A 25,179-nucleotide genomic window follows, 5' to 3' on the forward strand; every position below is an offset into this window, starting at 1 on the left:
AATTCCATGCACATAGCCTGAACTGCTCATTCAAAGAGGGGAATCGCACATGCGGAGATTCTCATCCATGTAAGGATGCAAATACAGAAGCCGCCTATGTGTTCAGTGCCTGGAGCTCAGGTGCAGAATCTTCAGAGACTCCAGCTCTGGCTGACAGAGGCGTGTGTGACTTCTGTGAGCCCCACCTCCTTGGCCTCACAAACGGAGCCCCTCCATAAGTTCCACCCATTCCGGGGGTTGGGACAGAGGCAGGGAGAGAAATCCCCACTATTATCTCTGAAAAACAGATTGGAGATAGCAGGGATTCCTCTCCTGTGCATCCCTAGGTAATCCCCATTGTTCACTCCAATCACAAAAGGTTTCACTTCACTGCACACTGTCTTTCCAGGTCTGCTGGCTGAGTCTAGTTGGATTGGGGGAATGATTATTATTTTTTTGATAGTGGCTCTTTTGTGGGATTTCATCCTATTGAAATACATCAGAATTATTCAGCTGGGGCTGCAAATGCCTCTTTTTGACAGGTGTTTAAGGGATACAGTGGCGAGAAAAAGTTGGTGTACCCTTGTGATAATTATGGAAATTCCATAGTTTTACCATGATATCCTTCGTGAATCAAAACTAGCCCTTTTCTAAATATCCAATAGGGTTTATATTAACCAATTCCGTGCCTTGTGAAATAAAACGATGTATAAAATAGACTAACAATAAAAGTACTTAAGAATCAGGCTATGTGCAAAAATAAGTGAATTCCTGATTGCATCAGTTCAATTAAAGGGAATTAGAATCAGGTGTTTAAGTAATTAGATAAACCTTCAGGAGTGAGTTTGAGAGGCCCATCCTACAAAAGGATCAGAAACTTTGTGAGTTTGATCTTCACTATACGGTTGTGTGGAAGCATGTCATGCCATGATCAAAAGACATCTCTGAGGACCTCAGAAAAGCAGTTATTGCTTATCATCGATTTATAAAGGCTTACAAACCATTTCTAAGGTTTTGGGGCTCCATCAATCCACTGTCAGACAAAGTTCAAGATCATAGTCATTCTACTCAGGAGTGGTCATCTACCAAAATCTCTCCAAAAATAAACTGGTCTATCATTCAGGAAATCAAAAAGAACTGCAGAGTGACATCCAAGGATCTGGAGCCCACTCTCACCTTGGTTAATGTGAATGTTGATGACTCAACAATCAAAAAAAGTGTCCAAGGGAGAATAGCCAGGAGGAAACCACTGCTCTCTAAAAAGAATATTGCTGCCTATATGAAATTCACTAAAGATCATAGATGATCCCCAAGACTTCTGAAACAATGTCCTCTGGACAGATAAGTCAAAGGTAGAACTTTTTGGCCTCAATGAGAAACATAATGTTCGGTGAAAAACAAACACTGAGTTCCACTAGAAGAACGTCACCTCAACTGTCAAGCATGGTGGTGGGAATGTAATGGTTTGGGCCTGTTTTGCTGCCTCAGGACCTGGATGCCTTGCCGTCATTGACACAACCATGAATTCTGCCTGTGGTGTATCAGAAGAGTCTAGAGGAGAATGTCAGGCCATCCATCTGAGCTGAACTGAAAGTGGGTTGTGCAACAAGACAGTGATCCTAAACGTATAAGCAGATCTACAAAAGAATGGCTGCAGAACAGGAAATTCAGTGTTTTAGAATGGCCTAGTCAAAGTCCGGACCTAAACCCCATCAAAATGTTGTGGCAGGACTTGAATCGAGCTGTTCATGCAAGGAAGCCCTCAAATGTTAATGAGTTGAAGCAGTTCTGTAAGGAGGACTGGGCCAAAATTCCTCAGAACCGATGTGAGCCTGACCAAGAGTTACAGGAAATGCTTTCTTGAAGTCGTTTCTGTTCAAGGGGTTGCCAGGAGATAATGAATCTAAAGGTTCACATACTTTTTCACACATGGATATTGAATGTTAAATCAGTTGTGGATAAACAAAATGTTGAAAAAGCATCATGTTTGTGTGTCACTTTTTCAGTCAGGTTATCTACTGTTTTTATCCAGGATCATGGGGTTAGATTAGGATCTAATAACAGTTTAGGTTGGAAATATGTGACAATCCTAAGGGGTTCACAAACCGTTTCTTGCTACTATATGCAGTGAAGAAATATTTGTTGAGAAGTAAACCATTTTTAATATTAAATATCTTGCTGTTTAATCTTGGAAACAGCACCCAGCTACCCCTTTCCTTGATGCTTTCCACTTAACGGTAAATTGACCCAGATAAATAAGACTCTAGTCTTTTGTATCACTACAAGTAATTTACTAGAAATGAAACAGAATACAGTTAAGTGCTATGCAGACGCAGACAGACACACACACACATACATATACACACACATCCATCCATTTTCTCATAAGGATGCTTGTCAATTAAAAAAAATACTTCAGTATGTAGAAAATATGTTTAAAAATATATAATTTTTTTTCTGGTTCTCCCAGGCATATGAAACATTTTGCTCCTGTATCACCATAATTTGGTAGAAATGCTGTTTTGAACAATACAGTACATTCAGGTATTGCTTTGGAGTAAAAGAAACCCAACACAACCCAATAACTAGTCCATTGATGGTATATAGCAACTGTCCTGTTATGCCAATCCAGCATCTTTGGCCATACCATAGAAAATTCCTCTGGATGCTATAAGGCTTGGAGGTGTGTCAAATTCAGCAATTGCTCCTTTGTCTAGAACAAGGACTCTGCAAAACAAGAGGGAACTTATTTATATTTCAGAGAAATACCTTTCTGAAGAGAGGTTTGTAAACCTAACTAAAAACTCCATTTTCACAAAGTCCACTAATAATTGTAGAATCCAACAGCTTTTTTAGGTTTACAAGGACCTCTCCTCCTCTCTTGCCTTTCAAAAAGAAAAAATTCTAACCCATATAATTGGGGGAAAAAATCAATCAATTTTTTTTTTATAGAAAAAAATCATGAAAACATGAGATTCACAGTGGACACGTATTGGGAACTGAATTTGGGAGAGATGGGATCATGTCTCATTACTCCCCTAATGACCCCCTGCACTGTATTGGGCAAGTCAGTCTCAGCCACAGCTCCTTCCCTCCAACGCCAGTGATGGCCTCAGGAGGCTATTAGGAGGGTAAACAGAAAAAAATTGTAAAGCATTCTAAAAATGAGACATGCATATAGATGGTAAATTTCAGTACTGTTGGGCACAGAATTCTAGTTTCCTCTTTTGTGTTTTGAGCAGATTGTATACTTGGTGAAATCGGCTGAATAATGGCTTGGCTGCAGATAAAGAACATTGCTCCTACTACTTTGAGTGGGTTTCCTATATGGGCGCTACCACACTACTATTTTTCTCAGTTTGTGGGCGCCTGCTCCACCCCTGCTCACTAGTTTTGTACCCATTCCTTCCCTTCCTGCAGCTGAAGTCTGTTTGATGACTTTGGTACTGTAGGGTAGATGGCTAGATAAGCAACCCAATCCTAGAGGTGTATTTGCATAACAAAATGCCTTTCTGGAAGAAGGACATGGACAAGCAATCCCCGCTGCCTCCTCCCCGTTCCTCCTCTCTGAAGATTCTGCTGCTCTTTACTGGTGCAAACTGCACACTTACAAAAGGCTGTAGCAAAATCCCTAAGGAGTAATCAGCCCAGCCTGCCACATGAAGCAGCAGATTGAGCTGCTTACTCATCAGTAGATCCGCTGCCATAACTCCAGCCTGCAACTTGACACAAAGTGTTTGAACCCCTGCCAGCCACTCATGAAGATGTGAGCAATTTCCCTCCTGGTTTTCTGTACAGTTACTGCCTGGAACATCACAGGGACCATTTCCTCTTTAGGGAGGGGGGTCTCGCAATAAAACCAAGAAGTGAAACACTAACCAGTTACCACCTAAGATATGGTACAAAGACATCAGATATATCCTCAGAAAAGAAACTGGTGCAAACCCATACTTTGTGTTTGCACCACACATCCATATTCATGAATGGATGGCATAAATAATCTCCGTTTGCCAATAAACTGGCAACATATATGAACTAATGGCTCCAAGGTACATGAGTCAACTATCTTTAGCGATGTATTTCCAAAACAGGACACAAGACTTTTAAGGCTCTTTACTGATCTAATAGTGGGATTAATTAAAAGCCCTATATTAAGGCTACCTGTTTTCTATTTTGAGGTGGGGAAAAAATAAGTTAGGAAATAAAGCCCTAACACAATAGAGTTAAAGCCCGAACACCATTTTTGGAGATTCATGAAGATGATAATAGCGATGTATTTGCCGTATGCAGGTACCTGGTATAATCCATAATTGTATTCAGCCTATGTGCTATTGTTAGCACAGTACAGTCTTCAAATTGTGTTCTTATTGTCATCTGAATGAGGTCATCCGTCTCAAGGTCAATTGCTGCCGTCGCTTCATCTAGAATAAGGATCCTTGTTTTGCGGAGGAGAGCTCGTGCCAAGCAAACAAGCTGCCTTTGGCCAACACTGGAAAAACAGGTGAGAAGGTTTTTTAAAAAAACAATGGCCAGGTCAAGGCTGTGCCATTGAAAAACAAACTCTTTGCCAGTGAACTCCATGCCTAATCAGCCGTGATGTGGCTCCTGCAGACTCACAGCCCTCCATTACACAACCCTCCAATAATGTTTAGAATAAAGGACACATGACAATGAATGGGTTTGCATGATCATGGAAGGGAAATAAGCCACAGTGGCTTATTCCACACACACACACACCCACGTGCTGCTTGCATGCCGGAGGGATCTGCATGATTGCCCTCAGCAAGCAATGCCGTGCAAACCCAGCCAGGGGGGCTTGTTGAACATGATAGGGTCCACTTGTTTCTTTTCCTAAATGTTACCAGGAGGGTGAAGGAGAGTTGTGGGTTGGCAACAGCCACACATTTCATCTAACAGTTATAATGAATTACGGGCACAATCCTATGCATGTTTATACAGACCTACAGCTCCCAGCATTCCCCAGCCAGCATGACACGCTGGGAATTATAGAACGTTTTTCTGTCTAAACATGCCTAGGATTGCACCACAAATAAAACATTTTAATCCTGCCTTTCCTCAGAAAACTTCAAGGTGTTCAAGAAAAATAAATTAAGAAAATAAAATACCATGGAAAACTCAAGAGCAGTAGAGATTAAATTACTTACCATACAAAATACTTTTTTAAAAAAAGCTTCCAACTTTTAAAACATTTAACCAAAAGCTTTCCTAAAAAGGAAACTCGTTACAATGAGGTGGAAGTCTCAAATTCCCAAATATGACTATGAGTCCAAAAGGGTTAGGAACCCCTTTGGGTGAAAGGCTTTGAAGGTCATCATAAGCACTTTGAATTGGGCCTGGAAACCGATTTGAAGCTAGTGTAGCTGTTTAAGCAAGGGGGTCACATGCTCCAGTTAACAACCTTGCTGCCCACTGAATTTTCCCGGCACTTTTCAAAGGCAGACCCATATTTAGTTAGGGTCTGAATAATGGCTTAAGTCCAGAAACACACACACGCACACACACACACACACAGCGCCAGATATAATATAATATACAACCTGATGTAAGAATTGAATAAGAAGTGGAGAAATCTCTATATTGGGGTGTGTACAACTTTTGAGGGTGTGTGTGTGTGTCTGGGAACATTTTTGCCCCCCTGTGGGCCACATTCTGTGAAGTGCTGAGTGAAAAACTGACAGCTTGTTACTGAATTTCAGTGGGGTCAGCTGGGGCTACATGAGGTCTGCAGCCGGCATGTTGCCCACCTCTGCTCTCTATGATACCTCAAGCGCCAGAGTCCAAGCATCACTTTGGGGTTGCTTGGTACAAATTGCAACATATCCCCTCCCATTTAGGTCCAATCCAAGAGGTGGATTAGACCTAAATAGTCTCAGACCTGTGATGTAGTCCACTACTATATTTCAGGCCAGAGGTGGGGCTACATAAACTGCCCCCTCAGACTGAGAAGAAAAACAACTGGCAACTGATTGATCAAATGATTGGGTGAGAGGAAGAAACAGGGTAGGGGGGAGGAAGATGAGATACAGAGATTAAAGGTGCAGACAGGACCATCTCATTGTCAGGATAATTCATTTCTTTGTTCAAATTAGGGGCAGGGGAATGGAATGGAGTGACTAGAACCCCGAATGGGAACATTCCACATTGCAACATTTTGTAGCATGTTTCAACTTATTCTGTCTCTTCCTTGAATAGGGTTTCAGTTACCTAAGATTTTCTCCTCCTTCTGAGCATTCGTAATCCAACATAGCTGGCTGACTGCTGACAAACTTCTTCAAATGGGACAGTTCAAGAGCGCTCCATATTTCTTCTTCGGAATATTTATTAAATGGATCCAAATTCATTCGAAGTGTTCCAGAAAAAAGGACAGGGTCCTTAGGAAAACAATCACAATTCAATTATAACACAACTCTAAAAAAAACCTTACGTTATCTGGGAATGCAGAAATATACTTTTAAGTATTTCTTGAGTAAATTCTATGTCATTGGTGAGATTAACAACAATTTGTTTCTGTTGCCTGCAGTACCCTGGGGTGGAATGTTATGCCCAGGACCATATATGATTTCGTGGTCTCTGTGCATCACACATATAGGCTCTGTGCCTGCATGAACCCAGCAACCCCTCCCCTGCCATCCCAGTGTGCATGTCCCTAGCTGGTTCCCAGTTATTCCCTCCATTCTTCTTCAATTGCCATTGTGCGAGCATCATTGGAACACTGTCTGTAAAGCCTGTGTTTTTCAGAAAGTTGCTAAAGATTTTATTCTCTTTTCTTATTCTGCTACCATCTCTCTCACTTTATTATTTTTTGTTTATTTTATTAGCGATTCTTTTTTTTTTTTGATCACCAGATTGCCTTTAAGCATATGGCCTCAAAGGCCCTTTTTTAAAAACAAATGTGTGAGGTGTGGGTGTAAGCTCCCTTCTGATGGATGGTCACTCCCTTTGTCTATCATGCTTAGGAAAGGAGCATGTAGTAGAAACCAGCCAGCATTGCCAGTCCTTCACAAAGCAGGCTTGGCGAAATCAACTGGAGAGGCTCCCCACATAGCTTTGGAAGAGAGTCTTAGAAGCAATGGGCATACATGAAGCCAAAATGTCTCAAATTCAACCGCCTGCCCTATCTTCTAGATCTCTGATGGCCTCCCAGGGTGCTCCTCAGCCAGTGGCTGCAGCATCCCAAGCTCAGTTTCTGCTGACGGCTTGTACTGATCTGCCAACCCCAGGATGCTCACTGACCCTTATAGTGGTTAAGAAACTGCAAAGAAAGTCAGAACACAAGCCAGTAGTATCATCGATCCTGAGTTGAGATGCTGACCTACCACCAGTAAGTCAGTTTGCTGCTAGCCTATATGTGTGATGCACAAGAGCCCATGAAGGAAGAGGACAGGTTGCTTACTTGTAACTGCAGTTTTTTCAACAATCCACCCACCGTCTCCAATTTGGAGTCAGTGTTGATAACAAAGGTTCCTAACAGTTCTGAGGCTCCAATGTTGGTCTTAGGGTGCTGAGGGAACAAGCTGGAACCCGCTAGGGACATGCACACTGGGATGGCAGGAGAGGGGTCCTGCCAAAATTCCCAAATCAAGGCTCCACACAGGCACAGAGCCCAAATGTGTGAATGCACAGTTGGCCACTCAAAGAACACTACTACAGGTTAGCAACCTGTCCTTTCTTTTGATTTCGACAATTCAGTGATCTTTACAGCTGGGTGAACACAAGGTAGTCATCCAAGCAAAACCCAAGCCCCACATTCTCCAGGAGTGGAAGCCAGGGGTCTTAACAACTGTGCCATCGATGCACTGCAAAAAATGATCAACTTCACTAACCCAGTTTCTTATCTGCATTGAGGTAATAATTAATGGCCTCTGAAAGGAGCCATCTTTTGTACTAAGGTTTGCACCAACATGTGGTAAAAAAGGAATCTCATTTGCAAAAGTCTCACAATCACAGGATAACAAGAGGGAAAGTTTTCCCCCTGAAAGGCAATGCTACTAGCATCCAGTTATTCCTTTGTTGAACAACTGCACTGTCCAGCTTCTTCCAGAGGGGTGCCCTAACCTACAGTCTATGGTCTTTTCCAGACAAAATGTTTGAGCGGGGAGAATATAACCGTTATCTATTTGTTGATCATAACTGAGACAACGTCCACTAAGCTAGCATATCCATTGCTGATAAATCACATTTCTCTTGCTCACACATGGGTTTCTGGCATTTCCCCCTTTCCAGAAGTAGCAACCAGTTATGTGGGATGGGAGCAGGAAATTCAACATTAGGCTGCCGTTTCCAGTAGTCACTCTGCGTTCCTTATAACGTGTAGTTCCATCCTGAGGAATGTGTGACCTGTGGCTGCTTGCAGTAGTGTGTCACAGGAATCTATTTCATGTAATCCCTGGTATTATTCTGATGAGTGCAGTGGGATAGTGGAGCCAGGACTCACAGGGATGCAGCACAAGCACTTTTTCATTGGCAGGGAAGCTGATGTCATCTGCCCCTCCCCCTCAGACTTTCCTGCTCCCTCTGAGCTTAGCTGCAATCCTCACAGTGGCTGGGAGGTGGATTTTCCCAACATTGATATATAGTTCCCAGTGGTAATGCAAAGTATTTTGTGGTGGCTTGGTCCTGAATAAGCAATTTAGGTTCATGAGCTTAATACAAGACCTGCTCCTGGTGAAGATGAAAACTGCTAAGAACTGGTTGCTGATATGGATCAACACAGCGAATTTGGGATTTCTGACTCGCCTTGGGGGCATGGTTATGATGTCTGCCTGCACTTCAGAACTGATCACTACACACCACTGGATGAGTGCCACGACACTATCATTTTGGAGAATTAAATTCTGACACAAAATTACAATTTTCTCTTAATCCCTCCCCCTTCCCTGCTGCCCCACCACTTCAAGGGCGACATACACCAAAAAAGAAAAAGTAAACTATCTCGCAGAAGCAAGGCTACACCTCACCCCTTCCATTACATGGAATGGGAATATAGTGCTGGATTTTTTTTATAACAGTTATATGCCACCTTTAAGAATAAAAATCTTCTCAAGGCAGTGAGTGACACTTTAACTTACAACAAAAAGTGCTTTCTGGGTCTGGAGTGGGTGGAAAGATATAGCCGTGTTATCCACCAAAACATTTCAGAATAGGAAACGTAAAGGCTGAAGCACTGGAAAGGAGAAATCTCCTCCTGATTCTCTGTGGTGTGCTTATGAGACACAGGGAGCAAGAGAAATTAATGCTTGCTTGATTTGACAATGCCGCTCAACACAACTTGTTAAGAACAACGTTATTTTTCGGCTTGTACAATAAATTAAATCCTTTTCCTTTGGTTCCCAGCTCACATCTGCCCTGAGGTGCAAAGTAACTGTTCTAAAGCAAGGTCATGTAACAACTAGTCTTGTATAAGTAGCCTGACCTACCCTGCAAGTATTTCACTTTACACAAAAGAGTAGTTTGCTGTTAGTGCCAAAGATTAGCACCTCTCTCCATGACCCAGGATGATTTACCTGAGGAATTATAGTCAGCTTGGATCGTAAGTCGTGAAGGCCAATATCTGCGATTCTCAGCCCGTCAATTTTGATTTCCCCCTCCGCCGCTTCTAGGATCCTGAAGAGGCAGAGGGTCATAGAGGACTTGCCAGCTCCAGTTCTTCCAACAATCCCAACCTAATACATACGTGTCGAAAAAATTGGGAACGATTTTCAGTTAAAACACAAGTAATGGCTCCATTAGACGAGAGGGGAAAAAAGATCATTTGCAACTTCAGAACAAAGAGAAGTTAACTTTCAAGAATACAGTTTATGACCAATGGTATTTTTCTTCATCTTATCTTTTTGTCCCAAAATAGGAACCTAAAAATTGTTACCTACCTTTTCATTTATTTATATTATCATTCATTTGACTTATTAATTTTTATACTGCCCAACAGTCAAAGCTCTCTGAACAGTTTACAAAAAAATACAATATTGTGATGTAATATAAAAACGAACATATAAACATACCCACCCACACATATATGCACATACACATATACGTATAAACAATTGCAACCATCAACAATAAGAAATCCCAGGACCCATTAAATATTTACTGTAAATAAAATAAAATAAGTTGTATTCAATGGTGTTCGTGGAAAGTTTTTGATCCAGAAGAGACTTTCTTAAACAGTAGGGGAAGACATTTTCACAACTTCCGTCTTTCTCATGCCCATGTCCCCTCCCAAACTGATCCAGAAACTTCCTCCTCCCCATGGAGCAGATTTGGGGGATGCAGGGGAAGAATCAGTGAGAATCCCTCCCTGCCTCCATTCACAGAAGCTTCCACTGGATCGAAAACTATTCCATGAATGGAAGGACACAGCTGGATACAAGCCCATGTATGGAATCCATTACTGGGAGGCTTTTGATCCAGCAGAGCTTTGCCAATTCTCCCCCCCCGACCCGCAGACTTGCATATTCCCTAACAATCTGCTCTGGAAGGATAGGATACCCTCTGGTACAGTGGAAAAGGTGGCAGTATGGGCTGCAAAGGGAGGAGCAGTCACCCAAAATTGCCTCTTCTGCTCTTTCCCCTGAGGTTCAGTCCCCCACATCTCCTGGCAGGGCTGGGAAAGATCCCCACCAGAGACCTCGGAGAACCATGGCTAGTCAGTGTCGACAGTACTGAGCTAAATGAGCCCATGGCCTATAAGGCAGCTGCCAGCTTTCCTATATGTGCGCTGAATGAAGCAGAAGAGTTGGTTTGTAAAGTCAGGTTACTGAACAGAGAAACTGATTCTATTCAAGGTAGCTAAGCGGCTGTGCTGAGATCATACCTTTTCTCCACCTTTCACACGCAGGCTGAGGTCTTTCAGCACCAAGTCCAACCCTTTCCGATACCTTACAGAATAGTTTGCAAATTCCACTTCCCCTTGGGTGGGCCAGTCGTCTGATGGTCTTTTGTCTTCAATTATCCAGGAAGCCTGGAAGAGTGGCAGGAGGTGAAGGGGGGGGCAGTTGTATCATTCTGTGTTAGCCTTATAATAATATTTTTAATGTCAAAGTACTATATTATACTAACAGTATTTCCCCACTAAGGATAAACACAGACTTCTAATTTACATTGTTTTTGTGTGTGTGGAATTAATTTAAAAAAGATGGACAAACATGGTTCAATGTGAATACGACACCATCAAGGATGAGATTCACAGATGATAAAAGTATCTGTTGTTCCATGACAAATTAATTACGCAATGGATGTCCACACAAAGTGGTGCATCAGTATCCCTTCTTTCAACCAGATTTAGTCTACTATATGCAAAGTGCATAATCTTTCAGAGGCTAAGGTTGTTGTTGTTATTATTGTTCCATTTATATCCCGCCTTTTTTCCTCCAAGGAACCAAAGGCGGTGTACATAATCCTCCTCCTCTCCATTTTATCCTCACAACAATAACCCTGTGAGGTGGGTTGGGCTGAGAGTCTGTGACCGGCCCAAAGTCACTCAGTGGGTTTCCATGGCCGAGAAAACCCAGATCTCCTGACTCCCAGTCCAACACTTTAGCCACTACACCATGCTGGCTCCTATGCATGTTTAAATAGAAAAAAGTCCTACAACTCCCAGTATGTCCCAATCAGTATGTAGGACTTCTTTTCTGTCTAAGTATGTATAGGATTGTGCCTTTACTCACCTAAAGATGTGCTTGTTCATGTTATATGATATCAGAGATACTAATATAAGTAGCATGATGTCTTTTATCATATCTGTTTCCCACTGGTAACGGAACATGCAAGTTTTCAAGTTCCATATCTCTCTTCATCAGGGTAAAACAGAATATATCACTTAGAGTAGATTGGTTGGAAATGCAGATGTCTTTAAAATAATCTCAAGCAGATAATAGTCTAATCACTACAAGTGCAACACACCAGATACACTCTTTTAAATTCTGTTTACATCAGTGGGAGAATTTAACATGGTTAAATGTGGACCAGGTTACTGTCATGTATATTTCATAGCTGCTGCTTGACAAGAATGCCAAAACACATGGTTTACAGAACAGTTAAATCATGTTATGAATGCGACTGGTCTATAGGCGAAATGCCCTTCACAAACCTGAGCAGAAGTTTATATTTCTATGTTAAAATACAAATTTGTACTGTTAGTGTTAAGTGTAACAGTAATGTATTTGCAATACAAACCACTTTAAGGAAAAATGTATTTAAGCCTCACATGTGTGAATGAAAGCTCTAACCCCTTGTGTTTCCAGAAGGAAAATTCACCGTTCAGACTCTTAGGAACTGACCTCAGTTTCAGTTTCTGAGTATTCCTTCACTCTTTCTACAGCCACAATGTTGCTTTCCAGATCAGAGGTCATTCGTACCATCCAGTTCAGAGACAGTGTCACCTAAGCAATGATAAAAATGTGTCACTTGTTTGAAATGAAGATTGTGGCTTCAAAAAGTGACAGAAGAGATAAAGAGAAATCAATAGTGAAGACAGAAAAGGGGAGTAACATGGATGATCTCACTATTATCCTCTCTTTAATACCACCTTTATCTCTTTCAGCTATTGCCTCCCCTCCCTCAGGAAGATTAAGCCACAGGGGGAAAGGACTTTGAAACAGGAGTACACAACTTTTTTGGCTCTGTGGACTGCATGTGATGCTGGTTTGAGGGCAACACACACACACACACACACACACATCCCAGATTGCTTTTTCCTGACTGCTAGCAGTGACAGGGAAAGAGCAATCTGTATGAGGATTTATGGAGAAGTAAGTGGGGAATACAGCTAGGGGGTGTACATGGGGGGGGGGCACAGCATGGGGGTCCCTGCTCTAAACCCTGTAGCTCCCATGCTTACAACTGCTTTTGGAAGGCCTAATATTCCAGTATCTAAATATACTGCAAATTCTTATAAGGAAATGAAGAAAACATGCGGTGAACATCACTGACTTCAATACTGTAGTTTCAGTTTTCCTCAAGTTTTCTAAGGATTTATTATACATGATCAAGAATATCACTATGTCTTCTATTTCATTTAATATAAATGCATAATAGTAGAATTTATTGCTTTGCCAATTTTAATGTGTGATCCCACTCTTACTTGGGATAGAGATTTAATCAATGTGCCTTTCCTTTCCACCAAATCAACATTCATAGCTTTTAAAGCTGGGAGGCATAGTTCAAATCCTTTGATCTGATGAGATGCCATAGCATAGATCTGAGAATTTCACAAAGCAATTTCCCCATCAAAGATTGCAACTTTGGAACTGACCTATGCAATTTGTTTATTTATTTAGCTATTTACAACATTTATATACTGCTCCACATCTAAACAGATACCGGGTCAGTGAACAATATCAGATAAAATGATTAAAAGATAAAAAGGATAGAACTATAGTAAAATTAGTCTTTTTAAAAACAGCGTGCCAATAAAAACTGCGGCTGATCAGTCAAGGAAGTCTTCCTGGAATACCGTATTTCTTCGATTCTAAGACGCCATAGATTCTAAGATGCACCCCATTTTTAGAGATGTTTATTTGAGAAAAAAGGGCATCTTAGAATCAAAGAAATACTTCCCTCACCGCCCAGCCAACCTCCCCCCACACTCCGCGTTTTCTTCTAATGGTTGTGTCCTTTTCTTTTTTCCCTCTGTGAGAGAAGAAACTGCCGTTTGCGCGGGAAGAAGGGGGGGCATTGAAACAAAGAGTAAACTTAACTCTCCAGTCCCGCTCTTTACTTGTCTGTGCACCAGGGGACGACGACACGCGAGTAAGTCCCATGGAAATCGATGGGACTTACGAATAAATTTGCCTAACAAAAATCCAGGCGCTTACCCAACCAGCTCCTCGCTCGCATGGCTCAAGGCTGCTGCAGGAGCTTCCTCTTTCCCTCTTACCATATTGCTTCGATTCTAAGACGCCATCGATTCTAAGACGCAGTCCATTTTTAGAGCTCTTTATTTAGGGAAAAAAGTGCGTCTTAGAATCGAAGAAATATGGTAGAGTTGTTTTCAGGAGGCACCTGCCTGACCTCCAGAAGCAGGGAGTTCCAGTGAAAGGGGGCCACCACACTGAAGGCTCTTCCCTGGGTGAACTCCAATCAGGCCATACGTCCATGTGGAACCACCAGGAGCACAACATCTGATCACCTCAGTGACTGAGCATGTTCATAAGGGAAAAGGCACTCTCTCAGTTATCCTGAAAGAGCGATTCACCTTTTAATGTGAAATCCAGTCTTCTTCGTCAAGATTTCAAAGCCATATATAAACCATCATTGCTCTTACTAAAATTGATGGCCTTGTTCCTTATTAAAAGTGTGCTTAAATCTCTGATAGATTGTCCAAGCTAGTGGCTACCATAATATGCCATCCTTAGCTAAATGCTCTTCAAGAGAAAAGATAATGAAGGCAGTGTTAAAACCTTAGTGCAATTTCTCTTCAAACACCCAGAGGCCCTGAGCAGCCCCACCTGTACATGTATGTGGATGAGAGTGAAGGGGACCTTTCCTTAACCAAAAGAAACACTGCCTACATTCAAATGCATAGCATATGTCACTTTTGAGCCCACACAGGATTCAATGAACTACATAATAGGACTTTAAATACGAAAAATATTGATTGAACAAATGCCTTCATGCTGCAGTGCCTTCACAGAAAGTTCCCTTTTATTCCCTGTTTTGTTCTTTATCATTTTTCCATTCTCCCTGCATTTCTTTCATCCAGTGTGGACCTCCACCAACCCCCATTCTGTTCCCCCCCAACAACAGCAGAAACACTGCAGCAATGTGCAATTAAACCCAGGATGCCTAATGAAAATGCCATACTATAATGAGACTTAAATTCCTCCACTTATGAGTGATCTTTTAAAATGCGCTCTACACACCTGCAAAGCATAAGACACGGAAAGTCCAACCACGCCAGCGCTCAGACTGTTTTTACTCAATACAGCAAAAAGGGCTGCAAAAAATACAACGCAGTTCCCTACGAATTCAACTCTAACTCCCAGCCACCTATTAAATGAGAAAACACAGATACATCAGTACAGGAGGCAATAGAAGAAAATGCTGTTTAGTCAATTCAAAAATTGGAATTAAAATCATTTTTTTAAATTTACTTATTTCATTTCTATGCTGCCCAATTACCAAAGCTCTCTAGGTGGGTCACAACAATTAAAGACATAAAATACAACATGCTAGAATATAACAGAAACATTTAAGGTAAAAATCCTACATGTACTTTGACAAAAAAGAGTTTAACAATTCCCATAGCTGGCTGGGGCATGCTGGGAGTTAATTCATTTCTCTGTCTATACACACACACACACACACACACACACACACACACACACACACACACACACAGGATTGCACCCTAAAATTTTAAAATTACAGAATAAAGTAAAAATAAATCAAAGCTTGGTTTTACCTGTTGGATACAATTCCAGGATAGTAACTTTTCTGATTGTCATTCACCTTTGTGTCACTGATGTAAACAAAGGACTTCTCTCTTCTGTAAGCTCGGATGACGCTTGCTCCAGTAACAGTTTCCGAAAAATGGGAGTATACAGGGGACCTGCTAACCGATTCCAGACGCTTTAACTGGCGAGAGGTAGCTACATAGAACCGCTGACATCGTTCAATTCAAAGGCGTAAGGATTAAAACACAAAATAAAAAGTTATTTGACTTGAACTATTTACACATCATGCCACAGATGTAGAACACAGTCTCAGTGTGAAAAGCACCTAGGGAAGTGAAGCTGTACATAATTCCATGATGCTTTCTCCCAAATCTCTCTGTCTAAACCTCAGGAAATGTATGATGCAGCAAAATCAAATGGTAAAGCCTTTTCTGGACCATAACACTTTAGTTCCCAGAGATATTTGTATGTTTAAATGTTCCTGTTCACAAACATCCTGCACACAGAAAACCAAGATGTGAGGAAGGCTAAACTTTTGTGAAATGCTAGGTTATTTTTTTTTTAATGCAAATGGAATCTATTATATGGAGGGGCGTTCAAATATGTAAACCCCCACCAGCAGCAACCTGAAAGGTCTATCATTTGGAAATTATGGAACTACATCCCTACGGAGGTTAGAATAGCCCCTTCATTGTTCAGCTTCTGTTGGGCGATAATTACATTTCTGCTCCACTCAACATTTGTTGGTTTTAAAGGGGTGACAGCTAGTTTTATTCTTGTGGAGGTTCTTAGTGTTGTTTTTAAACTTTATCCTAATTACCCACATGTTTAGTTTTTAATCGGTTTTTAATGCTTTATGTGTGTATGTTCTGTGTTTTACAGTTTTAAATTTTGTATACTTGTTTTTACCTCAATTTTAGAATTTCTGTAAACCGCCCAGAGAGCCCTGGCTATGGGAGCGGTATATAAGTGTAATTAATAAATAAATAAAGAAAGAATATTTTATTTTAAATTGTTTCAATTTATTTTATTTTAAATTGTTTCAATTGTTTCAATTTTGTACATCACCTTCATGGCCTTATGGCTAAAAGGCAGTGTATAAATATCTTCATAAATAAATAAATGTTGCAAAAGCTATCTTGAGTTATGTCAAGAAACCCCCAAATTTTATCACAGCAGGGAAACAACTGTGGATAAGCATAATCTGCACTTAATACAGTGGACGTTCTGCTGAGGAAAGGAATGTCAGCTTCTGCATTCAGAAGAAATTACATCCAGTGTCTATGCACGTATTGTGTGTTTCAGGAACCTAGGCAGTAATATTAATAAAAAGACCACTTTATCCATCCATTCATTAAGTAATGGGATGGCCAAAGCCAAACAATACTTATCCCTGTTACCTGGGCAAAGAAGTACAGGACTGCTAGAGGCACTATAACCACAGCAAAGAGTGGGGTGCTTGCTATGATCACAATCATAGTTGACATGGAGGTAAAGAAGGTTCCCAAGAACATCAAGATAGTTGGTGGGATCACTTCATCAATCACATAGATGTCCTTAGAGAAGCGGTTGATGATTCGGCCAGTTGGAGTTGTGTCATAGAAAGACTGCGGGGTATGAAGCTTGTTCTCCAGCAATGCTGCATGAAGGGTGCGAGCTGCTCTGATACCACCCATGGCCAAGGTAAAAGAGGAGATCAGCACAATAAGCCCTGTTTGGAAGAGAGATAGATAGAAAGGAAATACTGGCTTAAATTCAGTGTTGTCATGGGCATCCGCTGGAATCTTTCCCGGGTGCGGGGGCGTTGGGGAAGCTGCACAGCAGTTTATGGTCATAATTCATGTGCATAGCGTGCACTTCTACAACACACCGGTGCACTTTCCTTGTGTATGTTCTTTGTTGCTTAGCATCAGATTCTAAGAGGCCTACACAAAGTAGTAGAACATCCTGGGAATTGAACAACACTAATGTAGAAGACTGTTATATTTAAGAAGCCTCATGAACTCCAACAAAACTTTATTTGAAGTGAGGGATAAAACACACACACCAAGGAACCAAAGAGAGAAAGAGAGAGAGAGAGAGAGAAGCTATATGCCATGAATGCAGTACTACTGTCTTAAGCATATCAGATATTTTATGGCATTACTGCCTTTATCATAACATTGACAACTTTACATGACACGTATGAAAATGATTTCCTTCATCTTGCAAACACTGGTGAACACTCCCTAGAACAGCCTTTTCCCAAGCTTGTGCTCTCCAGATGCTTTGGAGTATAACCCCAGACTTCCAGGCCGTAGGCCATGATTGGAGCTGAAGTCTGAAAAAACCTGAAGAGCACCAGGTTGAGGAAGTCAGCTCTGCAGAGTAACAGTGGAGTCTGTAGGGAGTGACTTTAGCAGTGGAAGGTGAATGAGTAAGCTTGATCAGGTTTTAGGGTTCTAGAGGAGCCTGGATTGCTCACTTTATTCACATTATTATCAGCCACACTTTACATCAGCTAACAATAGTACTTTTGCATGGCTTGAATTTTGAACTACAGCAATATTCTTTTGGAATTTCATATTAAAAAGCACTGATAGCATCAAAGGACAGGTATTTCTGGTAGATCTGGCAACTGAGCAGCGATAAGGCCTGAACACCAGTTCTACCAAGCTAGATCTAGGTAGACCTGGCCTCTAAGAAATCTGTATACCAGCTTTACTCCTCTGTTGTTTCTTGATTGGTAGACCTGGTGTCCAGACAATGTCTTCACCCACACCTGAAACCCTCAGTCCTTTTCATGATTTCTTTCATCCTATAATGGCCCTTTGGGCTAAGGCCCATTATAGGGGTGAAGGGCATGGTTAATACTGGGATGGGGTGACCTGCTCAGCTTCCAGTTCACTGCTAGGCTTTGCACTATGGGTAATGCACAATAGATTCAGGTATCTTCACGAGAGATTTCATTATTTCTACAGCACATGAGAAAACATTGTGGAGCTGTGTGGTGCACTGTCTCACCTCCAAGGACACCACAAAGAGAGAGATGGAGAGAGGTTCCACTTGGGCCTCCTACATGAGCTAAAAATGGCAGGTCCTCTTAAACTTATACATATATATTGACCATGACAACCCACGACTGCTACAATCAATTTCAGAGCCCCATTTGCATTTCACTAAAACACCAACAACCCAGGACTACACTGTAGAGTACATTGGGCTACTTTGCAAGACCTGTGTAACCAACAGTTTCTCAACCAAAGCCCTGCCTCCTGCAATATGAGTAAAATAATGATGAACTTAACTGCACACATTGTCAATGTAATCTTTAAAATGTTTATAACCTCTCTCTCTCTCTCTCTCTCTCTCTCTCTCTCTCTCTATATATATATATATGACCTAAGTTAGAAAGATCATTAATTCCTGTCTTTGCTGCTACTTTTTGTTACATACATTACTGTCCAAACCTAGCTATAGGAAACTCTTGGATTCTTTTTATGAGGCTGCAATTAGTTCCTTACAGGGAAGACCTCCCCCCATAAAAGGCTTAACACACCCAGGAGGATTAATACACCCAGATGGTGGGTGTGTTAACCATTACTATGACTTCCTTCACTGGCTAAGAACACTAAAATGTGGTAGCAGGCTAGTTTCTCACAAAATGAAAAGGCACAATAATGGCTGCACATTTTGCTTCATATCTTTAGTTCTACTAGGGCTAAAGGCTTGCTTTTTAAAAAATAAATAAATGAAAACTGGGAATCTGGAGACTATGGTTCATCCCCAGGGGGTCAATTGCTCCTCCTCCCTTTTCCTGTGTATGCCCATGAGCACGGCTGAAATTTGGAATAGCTGTTTTCATCTGATAGTGGATGCCCATGAATGTTATGCAGTCAGATGTCTGGTCATGCAATGGGGCTTCACTTTGCTCTTCTCAACCCCGCAGCACCCACTTGCCTCCAAATCACCTCTGGAGGGTCCCCCAACCATCAGAGGGTAGATTTGGGGAAGGCGCAGGTACTGCAGAGGGGTTGGGAAAACTGTCCTACCAACATTTTCTATTTGAATGGACTGGGTGCAACCCTCTGAGCTGCATGTTCTTCTGCTCCCAAAGTAACTTTATAATTTCTGTTTCATAAGAAGCAACTTAAGCATCCCTATTTATTATACAGGTTCCTAATATTTCATTACAGGGGAAATCGAGTGATCAGTGAAGTATCCATTATGAGAATCTTTACAACATCAGCGTTAGTCACACAAAGTTTTGCATGCATTTGTGGTTCTTATACTTTGCTGTTTTGAGGATTACTAGTCTGTCTTGTTCGCCTTTTGCAGACCACAACATTTTCTTAATGTTACAATTATCATCACAATTGGAGGACACATGAAAGGCCTTCAATTAAAAGTCAATTTTGTGTTTGGCCACAATCCAATGAACTTGGATTGTTCATGGTTCTCTCCCATGCAGGCATATAAACTTTATTGAACAATATTTAAATGTATGCATGGGGGAGAACCATGAACACAGCCAAGGGTTTCATTAAAGCTCTTAATGCAGCCAATAGAACTGCTGTGAAACTTCTAGCTCTTCCATGTTTTCTTTTGTTATTTTTGTTGTGTAAAGCAGCAGTTTCTGCAGCTGAAACTCTCCCCACGGCCTGAGTTCGATCCCAGCGGAAGCTGGTTTCAGGCAGCCGGCTCGGCTCGGGTCGACTCAGCCTTCCATCCTCCCGAGGTCGGTAAAATGAGTACCCAGTTAGCTGGGGGAAAGGGAATAACGGCCGGGGAAGGCAACGGCAAACCACCCCGCTAGAAGGCCTGCCAAGAAAACGTCAGTGAAAGCTGGCGTCCGTCCAAGAATCAGTAATGACTCAGTGCTTGCACGAGAGGTTCCTTTCCTTTTCCTGAAGGACCATTAAACAACCACTAGCAAACAATGTACCATCATCTTGATCAAAATCGTCTGAATTCACATTCTTTTATGGAGAAGCAGTAACAAAGAACAAACTCACCTTGCAAGAGACCCAGGGCAGCATAGACACTGAGTCGCATGGTCACATTGTGCTGAGTGCCATTTATTACAGGTTCATTGGTCCAGTCGCTGAGCCACACGTTGGCCCCAACTGAAGCAGCATTTTGACAGCTGTATAGGAAACATATAAATAAGGAAACAAGGGGGCCAACCGCCTTTATGTATTGCCAGAAGACAGTCAGTTTGACCTGCAGTTTGATAAAAACAAAACAAAGGGGGTTCACTTAGATTACAGAACTGACGCCTGGTTCTCACAGAAATCCTAGCAACTTTTCAAAAGAAGAATCTGTCCAAACAGTGAACTAGAAAACTAGAAAATTTACATTGCCATATAATCACCATGTGCACACATTCCTGTAGACAGAAAATATGGCTGCATTAGAAGGATGTCCATAATAGTGGCACCATATTAAACACATGCTGAACTATTATAGGAAAAGAAGCAATACATGTCCAGGCAGGAGACACATTTTACAAGTTTAGGCTAAGAAGACTCTATTGCATCCCACCGTTACGCTTCTTTTATACATCTGTGTTCCATGTCAAGAGAAGTGAAAAAGCACCAAGAGGCACTCCAGTATATCTATTTATGATAGACATTTAGAAGCTTTTTTTTTATCCCAGCAATACTATAACGACACCTTGTTTGTGACCAATCTTCCAGCTACACACAAGTTCTATTATAAAACTCCAGAATGCAATACCATGATCTCAAGAACTATGCTGTGAACCTAGGTCTCTCCTTTTCAGGTGCCCCCTACCCTAGAGCTTGTGATCACAGCTTGATACTCCATAAGTTAATATTGTTAACATATGTTAGCTTATTGGAGCTAGGTCCACCAAGAATAGTGCCCCACACCCAAGGAGGGCCATCAGCTGATGCAGTTGATGGCCAATACGCACACAACCCTGAGTTCTCCGACACACTGGGACTGTTTCACACAATACGCTAACCCACACTCAATGGCTGAGTGTGGTTGTTTTCAACCGTGGGTTGTTTGTTGAACTGTGGGTTATCGTGATGTCTGAAGGCAGCCAAGGGTAACTTGTTTACCATGTAGTGGGCTCATGTTTCTCAAACGAGCCACTTTGACGACCCATGGTTTGTTTTTCGGTTGTTCCCAGTAGTTAACAAGCCAACCTGGCTATGTTCAGACAACACGGTAATCCACCCTGCGGAAAATGTGCTGCATTCAGACAACACACTAATCCATGATTCAACAAATAACCCACTGAGTATAGGTTAGCAAGTTGTGTGAACAGCCCAACTACGTTCATGTTTTTATGCTTCCTTATTCGCTTAGGTTCTTAAGATAGGTCCATATGGTTTAGCTCCTTGTTCTCTTGCACGTCTTTCAGTCTGTTCATTTTGAACTATGGAATGGGAAAAAGCAACATGAACTGAGGTGCCAGTGTCTTTGAATTAAGGGGCCACTGTAGTTTTAGGAGACACAGTAAGGTTACAAGGCAACTCAATTTTTATCTTGCTTCTTTTCATCCCATTGTATATCCATGAAGTCTGGGAAGAATTAAACTTTTATTTCTTAAAAGGACAGTGCGAAAATGCCTTTCTGAGCTGTAAAATTTCTCAGTTCACTGTACTACTATTTTAGGCAGCTGATGCCTATTCTAGATGCCTGATAATTAACCAGAAAGGAACTGGGAAGGAGAAATCTCCTCATTTTTAAAGCAAGTCTTCCTTACCGTGCCAGTTTCGGTGGTTTCTGCTTGGATGAGTTTTTCAGAAGCACCTTTTTTCGGCCGAGGAGGCTCAGGTGGTTTTTTGTCACACAGCTTTCTTTTCGTTGACATTTTGCTAGGGCATTCCCCCTCTGAAGATATGACACTGAGTTGTCTAATTTTTAAAGAAGGAGGAACAAAAGAACCATGATCTGAGCAGCTGAACTACAGGGCAAGCAAGTGCACATGATCTGTGTAGCCAGAGTAGTGCCTTTAAAAGCAGGCTCTGGGTTTACCTTAGGAATTGCTTGCGGACTTCATTGGCCACCGGTTCACTATCTGCCAGATCGGTGTGGTTGCTGAGCGTGTCTTCAGCAAGCAGGACTTCCTCATCTTCCACTACTGTAATGGGACAGCACATCTTTAGTGCATTTTGGTTTTCTACTGAGCCACTCTTTTAGAGTATCTGTGTTGAGCACAAGGCTTCCTAAGCAGCAAAGGCTGGGAATCACAAAGGAAGCACCATGCTTTTGAAAGAATGAAGGGCTTCAGCGTATTGGGGATTCTAAGCAACCCTGCCAATTCCATCTGACAAGCACATCTGCATGTGTTGGGGCACCAAGCCTGCCTCAATCAATGAGTGCAACTAGGGTCCCATGATGTTGCCCCAAGTAACAACAAGGAGCCAAGTTGACATAGTGCAGTATGGTTGGTATACATATTATCATTTCTGGGAAGCAATGAATGGGAGTGACTGATGTTATTGTGGCACTTGTCCTGATCCAATGTTGGAATTGGATCAGGACAATATGGAAAAATTAAAAATTAACACTTGTTACTTCCAAAGTGAATTGCAGCCAATTTCTTTAGATGTCACTGAAGCTTAATCCAGATAAGACAGAGTTGCTCCTGGTCAGTCGAAAGGCAGATCAAGGAATAGGGTTTCAGCTGGATGGGGTTACACTCCCCCTGAAGACACATGTCCATAGCTTGGGTGTACTTCTGGATTCAGCCCTGAGCCTGGATGCTCAAGTTTCGGTGGTGGCCAGGAGTGCATTTGCACAGTTAAAGCTAGCGTGCCAGCTGCGCCCATTCCTAGAGATGTCAGACCTGGCCACGGTGACACATGCCTTAGTTATATCCCGATTGGATTACTGTAACACACTCTAGATGGGGCCGCCTTTAAAGAGTGTTTGGAAACTCCACCTGGTTCAAAGAGCTGCAGCCAGATTGTTGACCGGAGCTGGTTACAGGGAGCATACAACTCCCCTGTTAAAACAGCTCCACTGACTTCCAGTCTGTTTCTGGGCGCAATTCAAAGTGTTGGTTATGATCTATAAAGCCCTATATGGCTCAGGTCCAGGTTATTTGAAAGAACGTATTCTCCCTTATGAGCCTGCCGGTGTTTTGAGATCTTCTGGAGAAGCCCTTCTTTCAGTCCCACCATCTTTACAGGCACGCTTGGTGGGAACATGGGAGAAAGCCTTCTCAGTGGCTGCTCCAGTGCTCTGGAACTCTCTTCCCGGGGAAGCTAGGCTGGCTCCCTCCTTGATGGGCTTTCAGAAGCAGGCAAAACCTTTTTTGTTCTGACAGGCCTTTGGAGAATAGTCTGGTCCTCCATCTATGTTAAGGTCTTGTAAAATTGTTGTGTATTTTAAACATTTAATGTTTTAATATTGTAATTTTTTTTTGTACATTTCTTTTCCTAGGTTTAAAATGTATATGTTTTAAGTTTTGTAAGGTCACCTTGAAGCCCAGTATTGGGCAAAAGGTGGGATACAAATAAATATAATAATAATAATAATAATAATAATAATAATAATAATAATAATAAAAAATAATGATGATGATGTGGTAAAACTGCCAGAGCCAGATTGCAAGCAGCTTCTGGTCTACTCAGTTTCATTTCTATTGCAAATGTAACAATCAAAATGAACTGGGCATGTTTAGCCTTGAGAAGAGAAGACTGAGGGGAGACATGATAGCACTCTTCAAATACTTAAAAGGTTGTCACACAGAGGAGGGCCAGGATCTATTCTTGATCCTCCCAGAGTGCAGGACAAGGAATAATAGGCTCAAGTTACAGGAAGCCGGATTCTGTCTGGACTTTAAGAAAAACTTCCTGACTGTTAGAGCAGTATGACAATGGAACCCATTACTTAGGGAGGTTGTTGGCTCTCCCATACTAGAGGCCTTCAAGAGGCAGCTGGATTCCTGCACTGAGCAGGAGGTTGGATTCGATGGCCTTAGAGGCCCCTTCCAACTCTACTATTCTATGATTCTATGATTTATTCTCAAATGATAAGCAGCCTTACTTCTCCCTCTGCCCATTTTTAAAGGGCTCTGTTGGGCTAGATAGATAGATAGATAGATAGATAGGTTCTCACCCTTTGAAATTCTTTAAAATAAATAAAAATACACATATTTGAAACAGTTGCAAATTGCCTCTGGTCAATTAGTCTGGCATTATCTAATTAACCAACTGAAAGCATCAGAAGACAAATAGGGGAGAAAAAACTCCTCACTTGTGGGCTCATCTTCTTCTACATCTTCATCAGGTGCGTAATTGCGTAAGAACTCGGCAAAAGACCTATTTTGCTGCAAAAGCTCTTGGTAGGACCCCATTTCAGAGATTTTACCATCCACAACAACCACAATGTGGTCCACTTGAGGCAAAAAATTGATGCCATGGGTCACCAGAATTCGAGTCTGAAAATGAAAACAAGACAGCAATCAGGAGATAGATACCTTGCTAATAAAGCAGTGAATAGTATGAATATTATATGAATAATATGGGCTAGAATTAATACAGATTAGGCTGCTTGTCATAAAGGAAATGACTGCTGCGAACTGTCATTGGCAACAACCACTAGCACTTAAATATTCTAAGCCTGAGCTACAAGAAATATAGGGGATGAGTGGGAAATCACTTGATAACGAGATAGAGAATTTAGACAGGAAGTTCCTGGGATGTGGCAGAGGGTGGTAATATATAGGATTACTAACATATCACGTTAAAAGGAAGAAAAATAGAAACGATTAGCAAAGAAACACTAGCAATAGGGATGAAAGGTGATACGGTATGTGCAATAG

At 41.6% G+C, this 25,179-nt stretch overlaps 1 protein-coding gene across 1 annotated transcript in view; it reads right to left on the minus strand.

The window, feature by feature from the left end:
- Window positions 1-2,409: 2,409 nt before the first annotated feature.
- Window positions 2,410-25,179, minus strand: part of ABCC3 (ATP binding cassette subfamily C member 3) — an 85,413-nt gene continuing 62,643 nt past the window's right edge. The window contains exons 19-31 of the mRNA XM_063120223.1: window positions 24,612-24,795; window positions 22,383-22,488; window positions 22,111-22,261; window positions 20,387-20,594; window positions 16,793-17,103; window positions 15,401-15,600; window positions 14,859-14,985; window positions 12,276-12,377; window positions 10,811-10,957; window positions 9,504-9,662; window positions 6,205-6,371; window positions 4,274-4,468; window positions 2,410-2,706 (exon numbers count right to left, since the gene is read on the minus strand). Coding sequence (XP_062976293.1) covers window positions 2,598-2,706; window positions 4,274-4,468; window positions 6,205-6,371; window positions 9,504-9,662; window positions 10,811-10,957; window positions 12,276-12,377; window positions 14,859-14,985; window positions 15,401-15,600; window positions 16,793-17,103; window positions 20,387-20,594; window positions 22,111-22,261; window positions 22,383-22,488; window positions 24,612-24,795 — 2,166 coding nt within the window. The 3' untranslated portion in view covers window positions 2,410-2,597. The remainder of the gene's footprint in view (window positions 2,707-4,273; window positions 4,469-6,204; window positions 6,372-9,503; window positions 9,663-10,810; window positions 10,958-12,275; window positions 12,378-14,858; window positions 14,986-15,400; window positions 15,601-16,792; window positions 17,104-20,386; window positions 20,595-22,110; window positions 22,262-22,382; window positions 22,489-24,611; window positions 24,796-25,179) is intronic.

The sequence above is a fragment of the Elgaria multicarinata genome, chromosome 3, assembly GCF_023053635.1.
Source record: "Elgaria multicarinata webbii isolate HBS135686 ecotype San Diego chromosome 3, rElgMul1.1.pri, whole genome shotgun sequence".
Taxonomy (NCBI): Eukaryota; Metazoa; Chordata; class Lepidosauria; order Squamata; family Anguidae; genus Elgaria; species Elgaria multicarinata.